The sequence below is a fragment of the Manis javanica genome, chromosome 11, assembly GCF_040802235.1.
Source record: "Manis javanica isolate MJ-LG chromosome 11, MJ_LKY, whole genome shotgun sequence".
NCBI lineage: Eukaryota > Metazoa > Chordata > Mammalia > Pholidota > Manidae > Manis > Manis javanica.
The window spans coordinates 93,541,341-93,560,738 of record NC_133166.1 but is presented as its reverse complement, the minus strand read 5'-3'; the positions used below and the strand labels follow the sequence as shown (position 1 = coordinate 93,560,738).

General features: G+C 35.8%; 1 protein-coding gene across 8 annotated transcripts in view; it reads right to left on the bottom strand.

Moving 5' to 3' along the window:
• The window catches only part of HMCN1 (hemicentin 1), a 416,593-nt gene that overhangs the window by 75,258 nt on the left and 321,937 nt on the right, over positions 1–19,398 (bottom strand). For all 8 annotated transcript variants that reach the window (XR_012122845.1, XR_012122846.1, XM_073216906.1 and 5 more), the window contains 12 exons: positions 18,540–18,636; positions 13,275–13,436; positions 12,590–12,703; positions 12,274–12,476; positions 11,906–11,987; positions 11,665–11,796; positions 11,164–11,313; positions 8,963–9,122; positions 6,397–6,521; positions 5,998–6,181; positions 5,324–5,421; positions 4,158–4,436 (listed from right to left, as the gene is read on the bottom strand). Coding sequence is in view for 6 of the 8 variants with exons in the window: in XM_073216906.1 (XP_073073007.1) it covers positions 4,158–4,436; positions 5,324–5,421; positions 5,998–6,181; positions 6,397–6,521; positions 8,963–9,122; positions 11,164–11,313; positions 11,665–11,796; positions 11,906–11,987; positions 12,274–12,476; positions 12,590–12,703; positions 13,275–13,436; positions 18,540–18,636 (1,786 nt within the window). In the remaining 2 variants the exon portion in view is untranslated. The remainder of the gene's footprint in view (positions 1–4,157; positions 4,437–5,323; positions 5,422–5,997; positions 6,182–6,396; positions 6,522–8,962; positions 9,123–11,163; positions 11,314–11,664; positions 11,797–11,905; positions 11,988–12,273; positions 12,477–12,589; positions 12,704–13,274; positions 13,437–18,539; positions 18,637–19,398) is intronic.

Sequence of the window (19,398 nt, the reverse complement as noted above, 5' to 3'; positions counted from 1 at the left end):
CTCAGTGCAATAAGCCAGGCAGAGAAAGACAGGTATCAAATAATTTCCCTCATTTGTGAAGTATAACAATGAAGCAAAATTGAAGGAACAAAACAGCAGCAGACTCACAGACTCCAGAAGGGACTGGTGGTTACCAAGGGGAGTGGTTGGGGAGGGTGGGTGAGTAGGGAGGTAGAAGGGGAGTAAGAGTCATTATGATTAGCACATATAATGCAGGGAAGTCACGGGGAAGGCAGTACAGCACAGAGAAGACAAGTAGTGACTCTACAGCATCTTACTGTGCTAATGGAGTGACTGTAACGGGGTGTGTGGAAGGACTCGATAATATGGATGACTGTAATAACCCCAATGTTGTTCATATGAAAGCTTCATAAGATTGTATATCAATGATACCTTAATAAAAATAAAAATAACAAATATAGTTACATGTCACCTAGATTCCAAATAAGACTACTTCTCTCCCTCAATGTCTGTGCCTTTTCTTTCTCTGTGACTTACTAATGCTATTCCTTCTACTGGAACATTCTCCAAATAGTCCCATCCCCTAACTGAGCATTTTCAAATACTATCAAGATTGCTCTAATGTCATGAAGTTCATTTGTGAAAACCATGAATCTTTTATTATCTCAACAAACTAGAAAGTTTTTATCCTTTTTAATATCTATAGCATATTGTTTGTATCATTCAAAAGCATTTATTTGATTCTCCATTTGACCATGGTCTATTCTTAATTCCCCTCATTTACTGTTTATTTACTATATGTGTCATCACTGTGGATACAAAGATTAATTAGGCATGGCCTTTATCCTCAAAAGCTTAGAGTCCCTAGATTTAAAGCAACAACAGAAACAATATTTTCCCAACTGGTTCAAACCTCAGGCTTCAGATCTTACATATGTTAAGTGATTGGGAACAATTTTACTGTGTCTTGTCCATATGTGTTGTCCTTTGGGTAGAGTAGGTATTGCCCATACTCTGATGACTCCAGAACCTATATTTCTAGCCTAGATGTCTCTTCAAGCTCTAGACCTACAAATCCAGTGATCAGACACATTTCTCCAGTAGAATGTTGAAGACTACTCCAAACTCAACATGTATTCAGACTGAACCTTATTCCTCAAAATGTGATCCTCTTCCAGCATTCCTTGTATTTATGTGACGGGTCTACGAATCACTCAGTTGATACTATCTTCATTATTCCCCTTTGTCCAAATCCACAGCTTAGTCCCACTACCTCTACCTGCAATTATTTCTAGAATACATTTTTTCTTCTCACCTCCATCACTAATCTAAGCTACAATACCATTACTTGGTCTAATATTTCCTCTTTCCTGGCTATAGGGGAATATCCAAAATTATTCATTTGTTTCTTTCCTAGTAACAGACCCCAATTTTATTGGCTGTGTCAATATGCTAAAAACTACATTTCCTAGCCTCTTCAGTAGACAGTACATGGAGTGGTATGTGAAGATTCTGACCAATGAGATGTAAGTGGAAGTGGTTTTGTGGGGCTTCTAGGAAAGTCCCTAAAGGGGCAACTCTTTGTCCTCCCTATTTTTCCTATTCTATTGTTGCATCTGGTGCTGCTGAGAGCGAGCAGACAATGCATGATCATTGGCCTACCACAGAAAGGCCAACAGAGCTGTGAATATCTGAACTGGTGAACCAGCACAACTATCGCTTACCTCCAGACATTTCAGCAAGAAAAACAAAAGTTCTTTATTTAAGCTGCCATATGTAGACTGTGTTATTCCTACCAAGCACAATTCCTAATAATACCCTGGTCTCTGAGAATCTTCTCTTGACTTGCTCCAAGTAGCTCTCCATTTTGCTGTCAGAGTGGTCTATTCAAACTGTTACTCTACTCATGGCATTCTACATATTAGCACTTTTAATAGTCTCCCATTGTTCTGAGATGAAAACCAAAATTCTTAATGTGGTCAACAAAGCCCTTCATAGCTTGGACTCTGTCTAAATCCCCTGGCTTTATTTTGTATGACCTTCTCCCTTATTTTCACTATTCTAGCCACACCGGACTTTCCGAACCACTACCACACCATAACACCTCCCACCACGCGGACAGAATTGAGAATAGCAGTCCTCCAGGTTAGGATGTTTACATTTTTCAATTTTTAATGGAATTAGCTTTCAACAGAAGCTGAAATGCTAAAACTTCTTGACTTTCTGCTGAGCCAGTTTTGAAATCTGTTTTAAGAAAATATTATCCTTATAAACCATTCAGCTGGGAAGATTGTTTTTTGTACACAACTCTAAACATATCATTGTTATTTTTCCTCCTTTGTTTTCTACATCCAGAAATGCACTCGGCTGTGACACTGCTCCTGGATTCTTGAATTCCTAGAGGAGGATGTATTCCTTCTCTCTTTTCCCAAACTGCCCCAATATGGAAGGACCCCTGACTTTTCAGGCCTGTGTAACTACAACAGACTCTTCAATTCATTCTTCGCTGTCATCGGAGGGCTTTTCTGGGAAATGCAGTCTGGCTGTGACACTTCCTTGCTTACACTTCTGTTGCATTTGTAACAAGGTCTAAATTCTGTAAAATGTTCCCGAGGCTCTTCACGGTTGGGCTTCTGCCTGTGGACATTTCCAGTGTTGTCTTTGCTACTCTTCACACTCAGTTTCAGTGAGTACAGATGGACAACTCGAGCTCCACCACTTCTGGCAGCTCCTTACCTCTACAGTCCTACCCTTTAAGGCTCAGGTGTATCTTTGGGGAGATCTCTGAGCCTTAGCAACCTGCAGAATGGTATTTTAACCACATAATCGTCATCACACTAAAAAGTAATTATTTGTTCAATATAGGTGTTCCTCCAGATGGAGTAAATTGAGGGCTGAGACCACATCTTTCTTATTCAAGGATGCATTCAAGTAACTGTCACATCATATGTCACACAGTAGGTGTTCAAGAATTATTTGTGGCATGAGGACTAGAAACAAGCCTGGCACATAATGTGTAGTCAATAATTAACACGTAAGTACAACATCACATTTACGTCATCTCCTGTTCATTTTCTTGTTCTGTGAGTTGACGTACAGGAATTTATTATTTCATCCCTTTTCATAGACCCACACTTTCTTCTGTCCTTTGTCTCTAAATATCCTAGAGTACTACCTCCACTATCATCCATCATTCTATAGCATGTCACCCATACCACTGTATCTCTCTTTGTTTTGTTTAGATACTGTTCGGCTTCCCTCTACAGTTAAAACTACCTTGAACCCAACTGGAAAGTATCTAATTCCATCCAGTTCAATCTAACAAATACATGTTAAGTATTTAATTCCACCCAGTTCAATCCAACAAATAAATATTAAGTGTTAAATGCCATGCTAAGTTCTGGGAATACAGCAGTAAGTAAGATGGGTACTGCCCATCATAGAGCTTTTAAAGTTACACAAATAATTAAATTGCAGTAAGTACAGGCATCCTGAAAACATATACCAGCTCTTTGGCAAAACTCTTGACAAAATTCTTCTTGTTCTTTGTAAGGTAAATTTTGTTCTATGTAGGAAACCTGAAGTTTTACCTACATCATAGTAAAAAAAAAAAACTTCAAAAAAGTATTGATTATCAAAATACTTCATTTCATTCATCTTTATTTATCTTCCAAAGTCAAAAGTTTTGGCTTCAAAGAAAAGATGTGTTTTATTTTTATACTATTTGTTTGCATGTACAACATGGAAATATCTATTTTGACTATTGTTTTAATGTACAGAAGAGTAAATAGAACTTGACCATTGGAAATGACTATGACAACTATAATCTAAAAATTGGACCACTGGAAGATTCTGGAATAACATATAGCAGTACCAATAGTATGCCTTTCCATGAAATTTCCATGATCAAATGTGCTTTTCATTCTTGGAAAAAGTTAAAATGCTACTTATCAATTGGTTGTATGTCTTTGTCAATGAATAATGTTTTGCAAGTAGGAGTTTTCATCTTTTTAGATGGATTAAGAACCACAGCAATTTAAATTTAACATGTTTAAGGTAAGAGTAAACTTGGGTGAATTACAAAACATTTAAAACAAAATGTTGTAAACATTTTGTGTCATAGCAAATTATTATAAGAATTATACTTATTTACTACGTCTTGTCACTTAATTCCCAATTATTTAATGTTGACATACCTAGGACCTTCAGGATAAAGTGTTTGCTGACTTCTCCAGCTTCATTTGAAGCAATGCAGGTGTATCTACCTGAATCTTCAGTCTCTGCTTTGATGAACTGAAGGACCATTCCTTGACTGCTTATAGTCAGATGCGTATCAAGCCCCAGAGGCTGGCCATCTCTAAGCCAAGACATCTTGGGAGCTGGGGTTCCATCTGTAAAACATGTCATGGAGGTAGAACTGCCCTTCACAATTGTGATTTCCTCTGTTCCCATTGCATTGTGTAGACTTGGTGGTACTACATAGAAAACAAAATAGGCAAAATTTATATATCTATTATAACTTGAGATCATTTAGATAAGTTTAAATGGTTCAGTTAGTTCCATAGTGTTTTTATGATCTATAAAAATGAAGAATTTAAAATAGCATATAATTAATTGATGACTTTACTACAGAAATATATATTAGGTAGGCTAGTTATTAACCTCCCAAACTATCAGCAATGAAGCCTGAAGACTTTTCTTGTAGAACATACAAAAGTAAAGTATGTTTAAATTTTGGCCATTTTTTAAATTCTTACATTCATTTTAACTTTTTACTTCTCTTTAATTTGTTACAGTGTATAATACAGTTCCAGAAGAATGCTTTCAACTAAATTATGTGAAGTAAATAAAGTTCTAGGATAAGTTTCATATAATCCAATGTAAATTATTTGTAGGTATAGTAATTTAACTGTTCTAAGGTATTCTTGGGGATTGAGAAATCTGGACCAGCAAACCCTAATATTTCAGAAATGTGTGTTTTGAGGTCTCAATGTACACACACACACACACACACACACACACACACAGACATATATCCACTCACATTTCGAATACTTTAAATGAGCTGCTTTTATTAGCAAACAGTCTTAACTTGCACTTTCTTATGAAAAGACTGGTCTTGTGTCTGGATTAAAATGCTGTTTTAAAAAATTGAGATTTGATTTAGTGCAAACTTTCACTTTAGAAGAGGGTTTTGACAAAGAGACAATAAGAGCCACATACGGCCCCCTTGGGAGAAAAAGCATTCTCATTAGTTACATCCTATTTTACCAATTCTCTCTGATACATCAATATCTAAATAGAAGCTTGTTGCTTAATACCAAACACACAGTAAAGTAGTAGGGTCATTTCTGGGACATACCAAACACTTGAAGACTGTAGTGTTTATTATCGACCCCAGCTCTGTTGGAAGCCACGCAGGTGTACACAGCAACATCAGACACCTGAACTCTCACAATCCTGGAAAACAATTAGACTCAACTCATAATTTTATCCTATTCTACATGTACAAATAAAAGGAGTATGATTTATGGAAGGTGATTTATGTTGGGAATTTTAGTCATGAAGTTTATAACCAAAGATGCCTCAAATTCGTTTTATTCCACAAAGTTGATTAGGCACCGAAAGTAAGCCACTGAAAATATAACACAATTTGAGAGGTGAATATTTAAAAAATATACATTAGTAGAGAATTATGCTAACATGAAAAATTACATAATTATAGTAGGCATCTTCCTACCATTTTGCCACATAAAGTTTTATCTAAAATAGTAGTGCTTGGAAATAGGTGAAAGATTTGTCTGTCTATGAAAGACCTATTTATTCCATACAACCTTACTAAAACATAAGCATTTAAATAATGGAAGTAATTTCAATTTTGTATTTGCTATCTTCTCTCTTCTAAAAAGATACTGAAAGGGAAAAACAAACAATAAAAACTGAGGAAGAAAAATTTCTTAAACACAACTTAGATGAAGTTAGTCTTCAATCACAGGACTTTATTTGTCCAGCAAATCACACACAAGAAATGCTGACCTGATAACCTGCCTTCCTGACAGCAACCGGATATGGGAGGAGAGAGGCAGAGGAAGTCCATTTTTAAGCCAGTTTATCTGCGGTGGAGGTGTCCCTGTGGCTCTGCATTCAATATTTATTGAAGTACCCACCAAAGCCATCAGTTTCTCTGCTTCTTCTTTATTACCTCTAATTGCAGGTGGAACTAGGTCATGAAAACGAGAAAGGGGGTGGGGTGGGGTATGTATTACTAGTTTCAATCATTTCAACAATGACTACCCGTATTTCTGCTTTGAATCTCAAAGGAGGCGGCGGGACATCAGATTTTAAAACTAAATTCTTCAGACATCTACTGCTGAAGAAGTTTCTACTTCTTTTGATAGTTTCCTGTAGCAGAGTCAAAAGAGGGTGAGTATTTACCATAGACATTCAAGTTAAAAATTCGGTCTTCTTCTCCAGCAGGATTAGTAGCGACACACGTATATTTCCCCGTGTCCGATGAGAGAGCTCCATAAATATTTAATGTGCTGCCATTAGCAGTTACCCTATAAAAAAGGTCATAGTGAGACACTCAGGTGATTTATGTGGAGCTATGATCTGGAAAACACACTCCAGATCATTGTGTCCTTTGAAAAAAAAAATACCACCATAAAATGTATCTTCATCTTGGATATAACAGTTCAAATCTTTTTCACTTAAGTACATGGAAACCTGTTAAAGTCACAACTAGGGAAACTGATGTGAAACAACCAACTATTAACAAGAAAAAAAGGAAATGAACAAAATCAGGTTAGGAACTTCTTTCTCCAAATCATAGGCAAAGACATGTTTTTCTCAGAGTTAGAATATTTCATCCTTAGGTTATCAATATGAGGTTTGAATTAAATTAAAATCATAAACATTTCTGGTATGAAAATTGAAGAATGTTACAATAAGAAATTATGCATCAAAAAAATCTAGCTATAAACAATTTAGTAACAATGGGAAGAGCTAGAACAGGATAATTTATTTAAACTGTGACAACTCAGTATTACATGGGTATATTTTACAGAAATCTCCCTACAAATTGCTAATGCTTTTCCTTTGAATTACATAAGAGGAAATAATAACTACACAAGTAATTATCAAAGATATCTAAATTAAGATTACTGCATTATTGATTCTCTTCATACACCATTATTACCAAACAAAACTTCCTGTTGTAAGATAAATTTTAGCCGAAAATAAGCAGGCGAAGAGAGGCAACAAAGGGCCGGGCAGTTTATTTTAATGCCCCCAGGCGAGGTTCCCTAGTCTGTGGAAATGGAGGCCGGGGAAGTCGCGTGAAAGTAGACAGGCAGCGAGTTTTTAAAGAAGGTGGGGGGAGGCAGAACTTAGATTTACAGTGGCGTGAGGATTGGCTAATTTAGGCACATTTTTCAGGTTGGGAGGGGGCAGCAGCCGGGGACTTTGGCCCGTCATCAGTGTCTGACGTGCTCCCCCCTCCCCCCAGTGCCTTCAACCTTACACCTGTGTTTTAGAGAGAGATCAAATGACTATCTATAGTTATTCCTGTAATAGTGGTTTTATTAGAATGTCCATATCAAATGTAAATACTCCATTTCTTCAACATCATGTCATTAAATATGATTATTAAGAATTAAAGCATTATTGGCTGGGTCTATTGTATTTTTTCTTTTCAAAATATGAATGTTAAAATTCCACAAGTTTAATCATATGAATAAACATAAAGTGAAGTTGCCATGACCAAAAGAAAGCAGTAAATTGACTGGAAAAATTACTTGATTTGATTGACAAGGTGCTCCACTTATGAACTTACACATCTCATAGAGTTGTGAGCAAATAAATTTAAAAAGTGGATATAAGAATAAGTACATTTGGGATCTTAATGTAAAAGGAGTGATAAATCCTAAATTCCAAGGTGCAAATAGTGTCATCTAAGTTCTTTAGTTCCCACCAACTATCTAGTACTTGGTTTGGAATTTGGTTGATCATCAGATGATTTAATAAAAATAAATATCAACTATTCAGAAATGTCTGCACCAAAACTTAAAGTGTATCTCTAAAATATTATCTGACAATTTACCCAATCTTAGAAAGGGGACAAATATCTAAACTTTAAGATAAAATGACTTCAAAGAAATATAACATTTATTTATCTTTTTAAAATAATGTATATTCCACTCATGGACTAGAAAATATACTCTGAACCCTTAAATTTAAAATATTGCTTCAAAATGATAAAGTTTACAGTACAATTAACTAATGCCTACTTATGTATTTGATTCTTCAAGTAATTATAATTATTCAGGCATGCATGTATAATGGAGCTTTGGGATGAAGTAATCTGGCAGAGTGTAGAATTCCAGACTGTCTTTCCAAAGATATTTGTTGTTGAAAGTAGTAGGAGGCCCTTACCGCATAATTATTCCATCTCTACTTAGTTTGTGGCATGAGTAACAAGTTTCAGCTTAAAGCAGGATTTGGATCAATCACCCCAAGTAATGAATTCAGTTATGATATTGTATCTTTCCCCAAAATGAGTCATGCATTATGTTATGTTTGGTAGTTTGGTGATTTCAGTACCCAAAATCCTACCTAAGCTTATTGATGAGCTTTCGTAGAATGAAACTGCATGTTAGCTGGAAAGAACTAATATTTTATGATGTAGACTTTGGTATAAACATTCTGAGATAAAAGGAATAAAATCAACAATAGTTAACATTTGTAGAAATGCATGTCTGAAGAGAGTTTGTTACAGAGTCGATGGATAAGGAACACACATACACACACACACACTGATGAATGATTCTCCAAGGAGAATTTCTATGTCCAACTTGCCAAAATTTTGTCTTTTTTCACTCTGAATGCAGTGAAAGCCAAGTTCCCTTGAGACTGAATTTGGTATTATTTCTGTGAAATTTGAAGCATGAAGCATTATAGAAGACCTTTCAATTAATGGTGCATAGATTCTTTTTAAACATACCGGATTCTTTCTGTTTCATTGCTAGTTATGGGCTTTCCATCTCTAAGCCATTGAATAAGTGGGGTAGGAATACCATTTGCATTGCAGACCAGTTCAACATTTTCTCCGCGAAGGACACTGACTTCGCTTGGAATCTCAGCACCAGCAACATTTGGAGGAACTTTGGAGAAATAATGAAGACTTTCAGTGACCAGGCACAAGGATATAAATTCTAATGAATACAACAGAATCATAGGATAATAAGCCATTTTTATTTCCTCTTTTTCTTGGATTGTGGTTCAAGATTAAACTATTTTTACCCTCATAAATTACTTTTAAATGAGGAATGGGTAGGGGAATTGTTTCAATATTCCTGGTTTACTTGTAGGTTGATGTAATTATTTAGTTATAAGGGCTAGTGACAAATCTTTTTTCTGGCCAAATGAATCACTGTAGATTGAATCCTCAATAGATGCTTAGAATTAGTATAGTTCAGGTGAATCTGCTACACAGTTTGGCATAAAGGTCTGAGAGAAGTATTTAATATTACACATTATTTCTTTCTCCATGATGTAATTTAAATATCTATTCTGAACAATGGATAGGATTATTGTAGGTTTCAAGATCCAATAATTTCTGTTCCCTTTTCGTAGCCATCTCTGCTTTTCACTTTAATGATTCAATAGAGAAATAATGTGTAATAAAAATATTGACAATGGTATCAGACAGAAATACATTTGAATTCCTCTTCTAAATAATTATGGTGGTATGATGGAGCAGCTCAGACCAGGCCACAACAGCCAACTCTGCACATAACGCCTACCCCATGGTTCAGTGACATCATGTTGGTAGCTTGAAATGGTCTGTAGTGGGAATATTTACACCATAGGAACTGGCAAATGATTGGCTACAAATCAGAATCTTTTTGTCTGCTGAGTTAACTAATAAATATTTGTCAGCATACCACTGTATAATCTGTCCAAATTTCATTTTAATCATTCTAAATTCTGCAAACTTAAAAATTTTACTTTAATAGTATATGTGTATTGGACTAGGCCCTATACACATATAATATTTCTAGTCCTATGACGTTATAACATATATGAGGAGTCTGGTAAATTTTTTGGTCATTGCACATACCACATGATTGGCATCTATTATTAATGCATTAAATATAATTAGACATAGAATTTCTGATACTGAATATCTGAATAATAATTTTCCCCTTTTCTTCTGAAATTTCAAAGCATCACTAGTCAAAGAAACTACTAATACTCATAAACTTTTTTTAATTTTCCCTTGATTTCAGTTTTTAAGTGATGGATTTTAACTAATATTATTGTGGTAATCATTTTGTAACATACACACCCATCAAATCATTATGTTATGCACCTTAAACTTATAGAATGTTATATGTCAATTATATCTCAATAAAACTGGAAAATTTTTCAATGCTTCTGGAGTTAGCTTAAGCAAGTGCACACAAAAGGTACATAATAAATATTCACAATCACATTTATAATTTATAAGAAAGTCTTTCCATAGTAATTGTAAAAAACTTGGAAAAAACAGCATTTCAACAGAGTTTTGTGCTAGGCTTCCATTTTAAACATTAGGCCAAAAGTAAATATCAGAGGTTTACTGAAAATTGAAAAAATGCATTTTTCTCTATAGAGCTCAATATGATTCTGGAACATAGTAAGTATTCATTAAATATCTGTTGGATGAATTAATGCTCCTTATTCTCACGCCAAAATAATATAAGACTCATGATTACTTGAAATTTACCCAAACTGTGACCTGCTGAGAGTAGAATGCAATCTCTTCATGAATTAAACCTTACTTATCTATATAAATAAGAACAGACCTATAAGCTTAGCATTAAAGTAAGTTATGCCAGTTTAAAATAAGTAATTCAATAGAATATATACTATAGGAAGATAATTTTAGTGAACATGAAAAAATAGAGATATAATCTATTGGTAAATGTAGGATTGCAAATTGACGTATTTTTTGTTGATCTAAAGATATTTTGTAAGTCAAATCATTATACTGTACACTCTAAACTTATATTGCACTGTCAACTATATCTCAATAAAAATGGAAGAAAATTAAAATATTTTGAATCAATTATAAATGATCTCTTTAATATAGAGTTATTTTGTACTATAGATGGAATATAATAAAGAATTTGAAGATTGATCAAAGTGTACGCCATATACCTTGAATTGAAAGGATGTAATTTTTCTGTGCTTTTCCCTCCATATTTGATGCAATACATGTATAGTTTCCACTATCTGAACGTTGAGACCGGGCAATTTGGAGTTTGCTACCTCCAGACAATATATGAATTTCAAGTAAGTCAGCATTTTCTAGAGATAGAAGCAAAGCAAAAAAACACAAAAAACAAAAAAAGCTTTTATTTTTAACATCTCTATAATTCATCACAAAATGTCTTATTCTCTGTGATAAATACACTTCTTAAAAGTTCTTCCTTTGTACTTTTATTTTAAATGAGAGTTTTTTTTTGATAAAGGAAAACAGAGAGATCTCCATAAAGTGAACAATTATTTTATGAGTCTATTTTGTAAGTCTATACTTCAGTACATTAGGTTTCTGAGCTAAACAAAGCTGTGAGCGTAATACTGAAAATGTGCTCATGGATTAATCTACTGAATTAAGAACAAAAGGAAACAATCATAAAAAATGCACAGGTGTGTTACCTATGGGCTTGTGGTTCTTTAACCATGCTATCATGGGAGGAGGGATTCCAGAGGTATCACATGTTAGAGTTACAGGATTGCTGATTGTCTCGACAACCACTTCGTTTTCAGGCCCTTCAATACTGGGTGGCACTGTAAAAAGACAGAAGAAAATCATGTGTTCTCATTAAGCTCATTCAGGATACTTTCTTTCATTTGCATATCTGGGGGAAAAAGAGTTGTATTAGAGGCAGATGCTCACCATATACATTGAGGTGGAAATTTTTATCATCCCGTCCTGCTACATTTATAGCTCTACATACATACTGGCCTGTGTCAGACACCTAAAAGAAAAAGATACTATTGTATGTGCTCCATTAAGTTTAGATGACCAATCACACTGTTCGAGTGTAGATTAAATCATCAGTCATCTTTATGCTCAAACGCCCCAGTTCTAATTGCCTTCTATCATCTTGCTTTTCTTTTTTAATGAAAATAAGGTCCATGGCATTAATGATATTTTCAACAAAAAATCATTTTTCACCGTAGTAAAGAGAACACATAACTACCAATTCTCTCTTCCATAATCCCACCAGGAATCTTGGTACACAAAAAGAATAAAAGATGCACCTCAGCTTTCTTGACATGCAGTGTTTGTCCATCTGCTAACATCTCCAAGTGAGTGGACTCTGTTATCATCCGCCCATTCTTATACCAGGTGATGACGGGGGGTGGGACAGCATTTGACTCACACTCCAAGGACACTGACATCCCCTCTCTTACATTAACTACAGAGAGAGATTCACTGCCATGATCTTTAATGCTGGGGGGCACTGAGGGAAGGAAACAAAAAGAGAAGGATTATTTTTTCATGAAGATGCACAGACAGAAAATATTGAACACCAGTTTAAAAATGAAAGATTTTATGAAGAGAGTGAAAACAAACCATAAACAGTCAGGGCAACTTTTTTCTTGCTTTCACCAGCTTGGTTGATAGCTATACACGTATATTCTCCGCCATCGGATACCTTGGCCCGAAGAATTTGTAGAGTTCGACCGCCTATGAGCAAATACAATGCAAATTGAAGAGTGCTATAGAGGTGGTTCTAATTATTTTATCAATAAAGAGTCAAATATACTCTCTCCCTGACAGTAAAATTTATATGGAAGCATATTTAAAATGAAAGAATAGAATCCATTTTCTTGGCTTCTTCCTTTATTATTTATTCTACTTCCTTATAGTGGAAGAAATTAAATTATTTTTTCTTTCCACTAACCAAACATGGACACTAGAACCGTTTGCTACAGGTTCTAGTGAACAAACAGTAATTGTGCTAGAGTAGAAATATTTTAATGAGTATTTTCTATGTGTAAGTCTCCCACAGTGCGTAAGTAACTTTCTGTTACTCTATTTATTTATCATGGTTCCTGAACATTCTCACTGAAATCATAAAAGTCTACATGATTTTATCGTAACGGCCCCAAATGGGTAAAGAGGGGCATTTAAGGTGAAATAATAAATGGAGCAAGACAAAAGTCTGGAAAGAGATTAAGTTGAAATGCCATTTGTATTAAAAATAAAGGAAAATGAGAAAGTTTTACCCATATTAATGGAAGTGTAAGTTCCTTACCAGGCACAATGAGAGTGTCTGTATTTAACTTGACGGGCTGTTCATTCTTGAGCCAGCTGACATCAGGAGGTGGGAAACCAGAGACCTCACAGGTCAGAGACAGGAAACTGTCCACCACAACACTGAGATTTTCAGGGTTAGGACCAAGGACACTGGGAGGAACTATAATAGTAAATATGTTAAAAGGGAAATCTAATATTATCAGTAACATATTCCAGTTTATTAATATTTATAAAATCTAATATTATCAGTAACATATTCCAGTAATATATTCCAATTTATTAATATTAATAATAATTAATATAATATTAATATACCCAACCACTGTAGTCTGCTAGCTCACTGAGCTAATGATGCTGTTATTTATCTGTCTTGCCTCTTAGAATTCTCTAATGCCTTCATCAAACTCATGTCCATCAGTTTTATTTTTCACAATGGAAAGAGAATACCAGAATTTTCAAAGAAAGGTTTATTTGTAAAACCTAGCTGGCAATTCCTAAGATGGTTTTGTCAATATACAAAGAAAAACCTAATATCGTTTGCTATTAAGTACATTTGAATATTCTCCCTTTTAATATTCATCCTTATTTAAATATTTTCTTTTCCTAGTTATAGCAATAACAGAGCAGAAATTCAGTTTTAGGGTAACTATCAAATTATACAGGTTATTTTGACAAGGTAAATCAATGACTTTCAAGATGAGCAAAAAATTTAAATAAACACTATCATTTATTGTTCAAAACCAAAAAGACTTCCAAAGCAAAAGCAGTGCAGAGAAAAAAATGGAGTGAAAAAGAGTCATATTAATAATACAGTACCATTTGTGCATATTAAAACATATGCGTATAGAACAATAGATGTTTTATAAGCATACACACATGGAATACCACACACATTAGAATGTGTCCGATGAAGAGCAGCAAGGAATGGGCATAAAAATGAATGAATACATGAATGAACAAATAGATTAATAAATAAAAGTAGAGATGGGTCTTGTTCAGGCCAATGAGGATAGTTATGAATTAAGGAATGCAATTAAAATAACACTATTATACTACGACTGGGGTCTTAAAACAACATCAAAAACAAAAGCAAAACATCCGAAAAAGCAAAATTGCTTTTTTTCTTTTACTATCACCTGCTTATTTATTTCTCATCCATTAATTAATTTGAATATTCATTCATTTATTTATCAAACATTTATTAAATGCCTACTGTACTCCAGATGTGCTAGGTGCTGATGCTGAGTGACAGATGTAACAGATCATATTCTATAGAGTTAATAATTGGCTGGTAATGACAGACATTGAGCTAAAAATTATAGCTGACATTTTTTTGAGTGGTTGTGCTAGTCCAGGCACTGTACTAAACATTTCACATATACTATCTGATTGAATTACACAACCTTGCGTGTTAGATACAGTTCTTATCCTCATACTGTAGATGAAGAAGCTGAGGCCGAGAGCAGTTAGCTTTTTGCCCAGGTTTCCCAGCCAGGGACTGGAAGAGACTGAAAGACTGCTGTCTGGCTCTGGAGCCCTAATTCTTAGTCACACTGTTCCGTACTAGTAATTACAAGTGTGATGCCTGTCAGTCAGAATAGGGTGACAACAGGAAACTAGCCTATTTAGGGATCAGGAAGACAAAGTGACATTTAAGAAGATACTGCAATATGACCAGCAAAAGGCTAAGTGGAAGACAGAAAATGGGTGTGTCTTCCAGAAAGAAGGCACAGTGTATACAAAGGCCCAAACGGGGAAAAGAAAAGGGCACCTAGAAGGCTGGTTACAGGTGGGGTGTGGGCAGCAGGTTAAAGACTGAGCAAGGATAAGATCCTGTAGGGTCTCTGGGCATCCTTAAGAATGCTGAACCATAGCCTCAGGAATGGGAAGCTGAAGAGTGGTTTAATCAAAAATTAAGAGATTAGAAATCTGGCCATAGTGGAGAGAACTAACTAGAAGGGATTCTGGAAGGCCACTTAGGAGACTACCGCTGATATAGGTGTAAGATTACGGTGAGCTCTGCGGAGAATGGTGTCAAAAAGGATGAGAAAATGAGTGGGTCCCAGGATAATTTGTAGGTAGCATTTTCAGGACTTGATGCTTTGGGGGTGAAGTTTAAGGGGGAGGAGGAGTTGGGGATGACAATCACTTTTCTGACTTAAACAATTGGTAGGTGGTGATTTCCTTTACTGAGACAGACATCACTGGAGGAGGAGCACATTTTTGGGAAAAGATATATACACACTGCCTTAGGGTGACTGCTAGACACTTGTGTCAATAGAAAGGTCTGAAGGGAAGAAGCCAATGAAGAGTGAGGATTTTAATATTCAGAAGGAGGAGAGCAATATTATATATTAACTATACTTCAACAAAAAAATTATAAGCAAATATTTAAAAAAAGAGGAAGAGAGATTATGGGATTTTGAGAAGACAGTGAACAGGATCAAGAGTCATGTTAGTCTTTGGTCTGGAAGGTAGAATCCTTCCATCTTTTGTTGTAACAGGGGGAGGAAGAAATGGCAGTTACAGGTGCAGCTAGAATTTTCAATTCAGTGGCAGGAATTTGAGGAAGTATCTGAAATATGCCTTCTCTTTTCTCTGTAAAACAGGAGAGGAAGGTATTTATTGAGAGCAAACAAGAGAGGGCTGTTATGGACTGAAAGTGACTCCCCACATTCATATACTAAAGCCCTAGCCTGCAGTGTGGCTGTATGTGAAGATGGGGACTTTAAGGAAGTAGTCAAGGCATATGAGGTCATAAGGGCAGCACCTTGACCTGTAGGATTAGTGTCCTTAGACACCAGACAGTTTCCTCACTTCCTATCCATGCGTGCTCAACAGAAAGGTCTTGTAAGGACAAAGCGGCCATCTGTAAGCCAGGAAGTGCCGTCACCAGAAGCCAACCCTACCAGAACCTTGATCTTGCACTTTCCAGCCTCCAGAATGGGAAGAAAATGAATTTTTGTTGTTGAAGTCACACAGTCTCTGGTATTTTATTGTGGCAGCCCAAGCCAGCTAAGACAGGGCCTAGCTGACATCTGAGGAGAGAAGTGAAGGTGTGAGAGAGTCAGTACGGAGTGAAGACAAGAAGAGCAGCCCCGGGCAGGATGAAGGGCCCAGGGCAGGCTGGCACCTTTGGATTTATAGTGACACCACGATTCCTGACTCCAGGAGTTCCTCCAGCCATGCTTAACGACCTAGGAGCAGGTATGGTACAGATGTGGAGCTAAATGAGAGGTAATACAGAACAGCAGCCAAGTTTAAAACCTCTGGAATCATTCTACCTGAGTTAAAATCCTAATTCTGGTATTTGTCAGCTATGTAACGTTGGGCATGTTACTTAATCTCACAGAGCCTCAGCTTTTTCATCTGTAAAAGAGCTATGAAAATAGCACTAACCACCTGAGACTACTGAGATAATTAAGTGAAATAGCATAAAACTTTGGGCCCAGCACCTGGTAAGTTTCAAGTAGTCAATATGTTGTGTTGTTCTATGCAGACTTGGGCTTTTACTGAACAAGAACAATGAGAAGCTGTGGATGAAGAGATTGAAATGGCGTTCCATCAAAGTTAAGCTGGAAGTGAAGGAAAACGAAGACACAGAGGATTGAAAACTGAGAGGTCCACAGATGAGGTCAGAGTTCAGAAGCAAGCACTGTTGTAGTGGGAAATAACAAATAATAGGCTTTATCATTTTTTTATTTAAATTATTTAAATTATTTCTCCCCCAAATGAATTTTCCAATATTTAAGGTTGGGTTTCTGACTGCATTCAGGATTTCAGGATGCTACTAACTGGTGAAAAGCAAATGCCCTCCTGAACTCTAATCCTTAATGGTAAAATGCCATGTGGCTTCTGCCTCTCAAGTCATGCGGGGTTCCCCCTCCAGGTGTTTTTGCTGTGCATTAAGAAGAGTACATGGATATGAAGGAAACATAATAAAGGACAGCAAATATTTATCTAGCAATAACAACAACTATTGACTGGTTTAGGGAGACCAAGATCCTTAGGAAATGACCATTGGCCTATAGCATTTATAATAACGTTATAGGATAGAGGTTAAGGTGTAAAGATTACACAAGGTAACATAGGTAACTGCTATAATTGGTGTATTTACAAGATGTTTTTGATCACAATGAGGAGGAAAAATTAACTCTGCCTGGGAGAATCAGGGAAAATGATCAACATTTTTATTTTTCATTATTCTACTGCACTTTACAGATTAGGATGTGTGCTTTCACAATGATTATATCTGTTTAATACTCTTCCTGAGAATTCATAACAGATTGTTTCGGTTTTGGTTAAATTTGTTCATTAAAAAAACCATGAAGATATTTATTAAGCACCTACTGTGTGTTGCTGTGCTAAGCACTGCGAATGGTAAAAGTGTTTCAAATACGTTACATGAACACCAAACATTTACTATACATCAACACTCCCGACAGATCACACCATAAAAGAATATCCACAATGCTAAATCAAAGCATTTCTCAGGGAGAAATTTTTCATGAAATGCAAAATTTCAGTTACCTCCAAAATGAGCTAGAATTCTGGTATGTATCACCCATGTAAAAGAACTCTGTATGACAATTGTTCACTATTTCCAATATTCTTGAAACAGCTGCATGTTACAAAAATAAAACTAATCATTTGTGGTAGACATCCAGCTGATTTTTTTCCTATACCTGCCTCAATAGTATCTCAACTGCTTTTGCAGCAAAACATTAGTATTTATACAGTGCCTAGCAAATGTCAAGAACTTAAAAGTCTGATGAATAAATTAGGTATGCTGATGGTTTTTAAAAATTACTTAATGCCACAAAGTCACTTTTTCTTTTCCAGGAAGTATATGGGGTACTGGAGGATGCAACTCAATGTTCTAGCCTTGAGGACAGAAACTGGTTTCAGTTAAGGCCAGTGAATAAATTTTTATTAGAAAACAGCCCTATTTGGAAAGTCGTGTAAACTTGGAATGTGTGGGATTTCCAATTGTGATTACTTAAAATTTTCAAATATGTAGGAGTAACTACTTTCTTTGTTGAGAAAATGAAATAATATAAAAACAGGCTTGCTAGAAGATTTGTACTTTATAAATCTTACATGATGGGGTGGGAAGAAAGAAGCAGGGAACAGACGAGAATGAATTCAGGTTCCACATGATGTTCAAGGTAAAAACTACAAACTAAGCTTACATAATTTAAAAGAAAGTTCTCCTGCTTTTTCAAGTGCACTCTAGCAAATGCTTTTGGAACTGAGCTCTTACCATGAACGTTGAGGTGAAAGTACTTTTTGGTACTTCCGGCAGTGTTCTCGGCAATGCATGCGTATCTGCCGATATCCGTTATTTGAGTATTTAGAATCTAAGGGGAAAATGAAGAAATTCCAGCTGAAAGTTCTCATAAAGTGATTTGCCATCTTTGCCATTTTTTTTAAAAAGAATAAGCAATACATATTCTTTCTACTTAATACCAGATGGACATATGAAAAACATTTCTATACATAATAGTGCTGATGCTGGCTTTTATTAGTTAGGTCAACCAAATAAATATTTATAGAGATTTCCAATCTGAAAAGGCAATTTTCTACATACATGTGGTATACTGACTATAAAAACATCCTTAATTATTCTTCCACTTTCCTATCTACACCCTGGCAATGTGACAATGAAACTTTTCCCATCAAGAGATGGTGTACGATGTGGAATTTGCATTGGCCTTGTGACTGGCTTTGAACCAATAGGATGTAATGAGGGTAACAGTGTGTCATTTCAAACTTAGGCCTGGACAGGCCTCATGCACTTGTCCTTACTCTTTTGGAACCCCACCACTGCCATGTGAGGGAGCCGTAAGTAACCTACTGAAGCATAAGCAATCATGGGGGTGAGCAATCAGCCCCATTATTCCAACTGAGGCTCAGGATCTGTGCAAGAGCCAGCGAAGATCAGCAGAGCCACCTACTCAATCCACAGCATGCAGACACGTAAGTTTAGCTGAGTCTGGAGAAATTGCCCAGCCCACCAGACTTGTGAGCTACACGAAGGCTCATTGTTTTAAATCATTATGTTTAGGAGTGGTTTGCTTTATCAGGCAATAGTTAGCTTCATATAGCAGTTATATTTATTT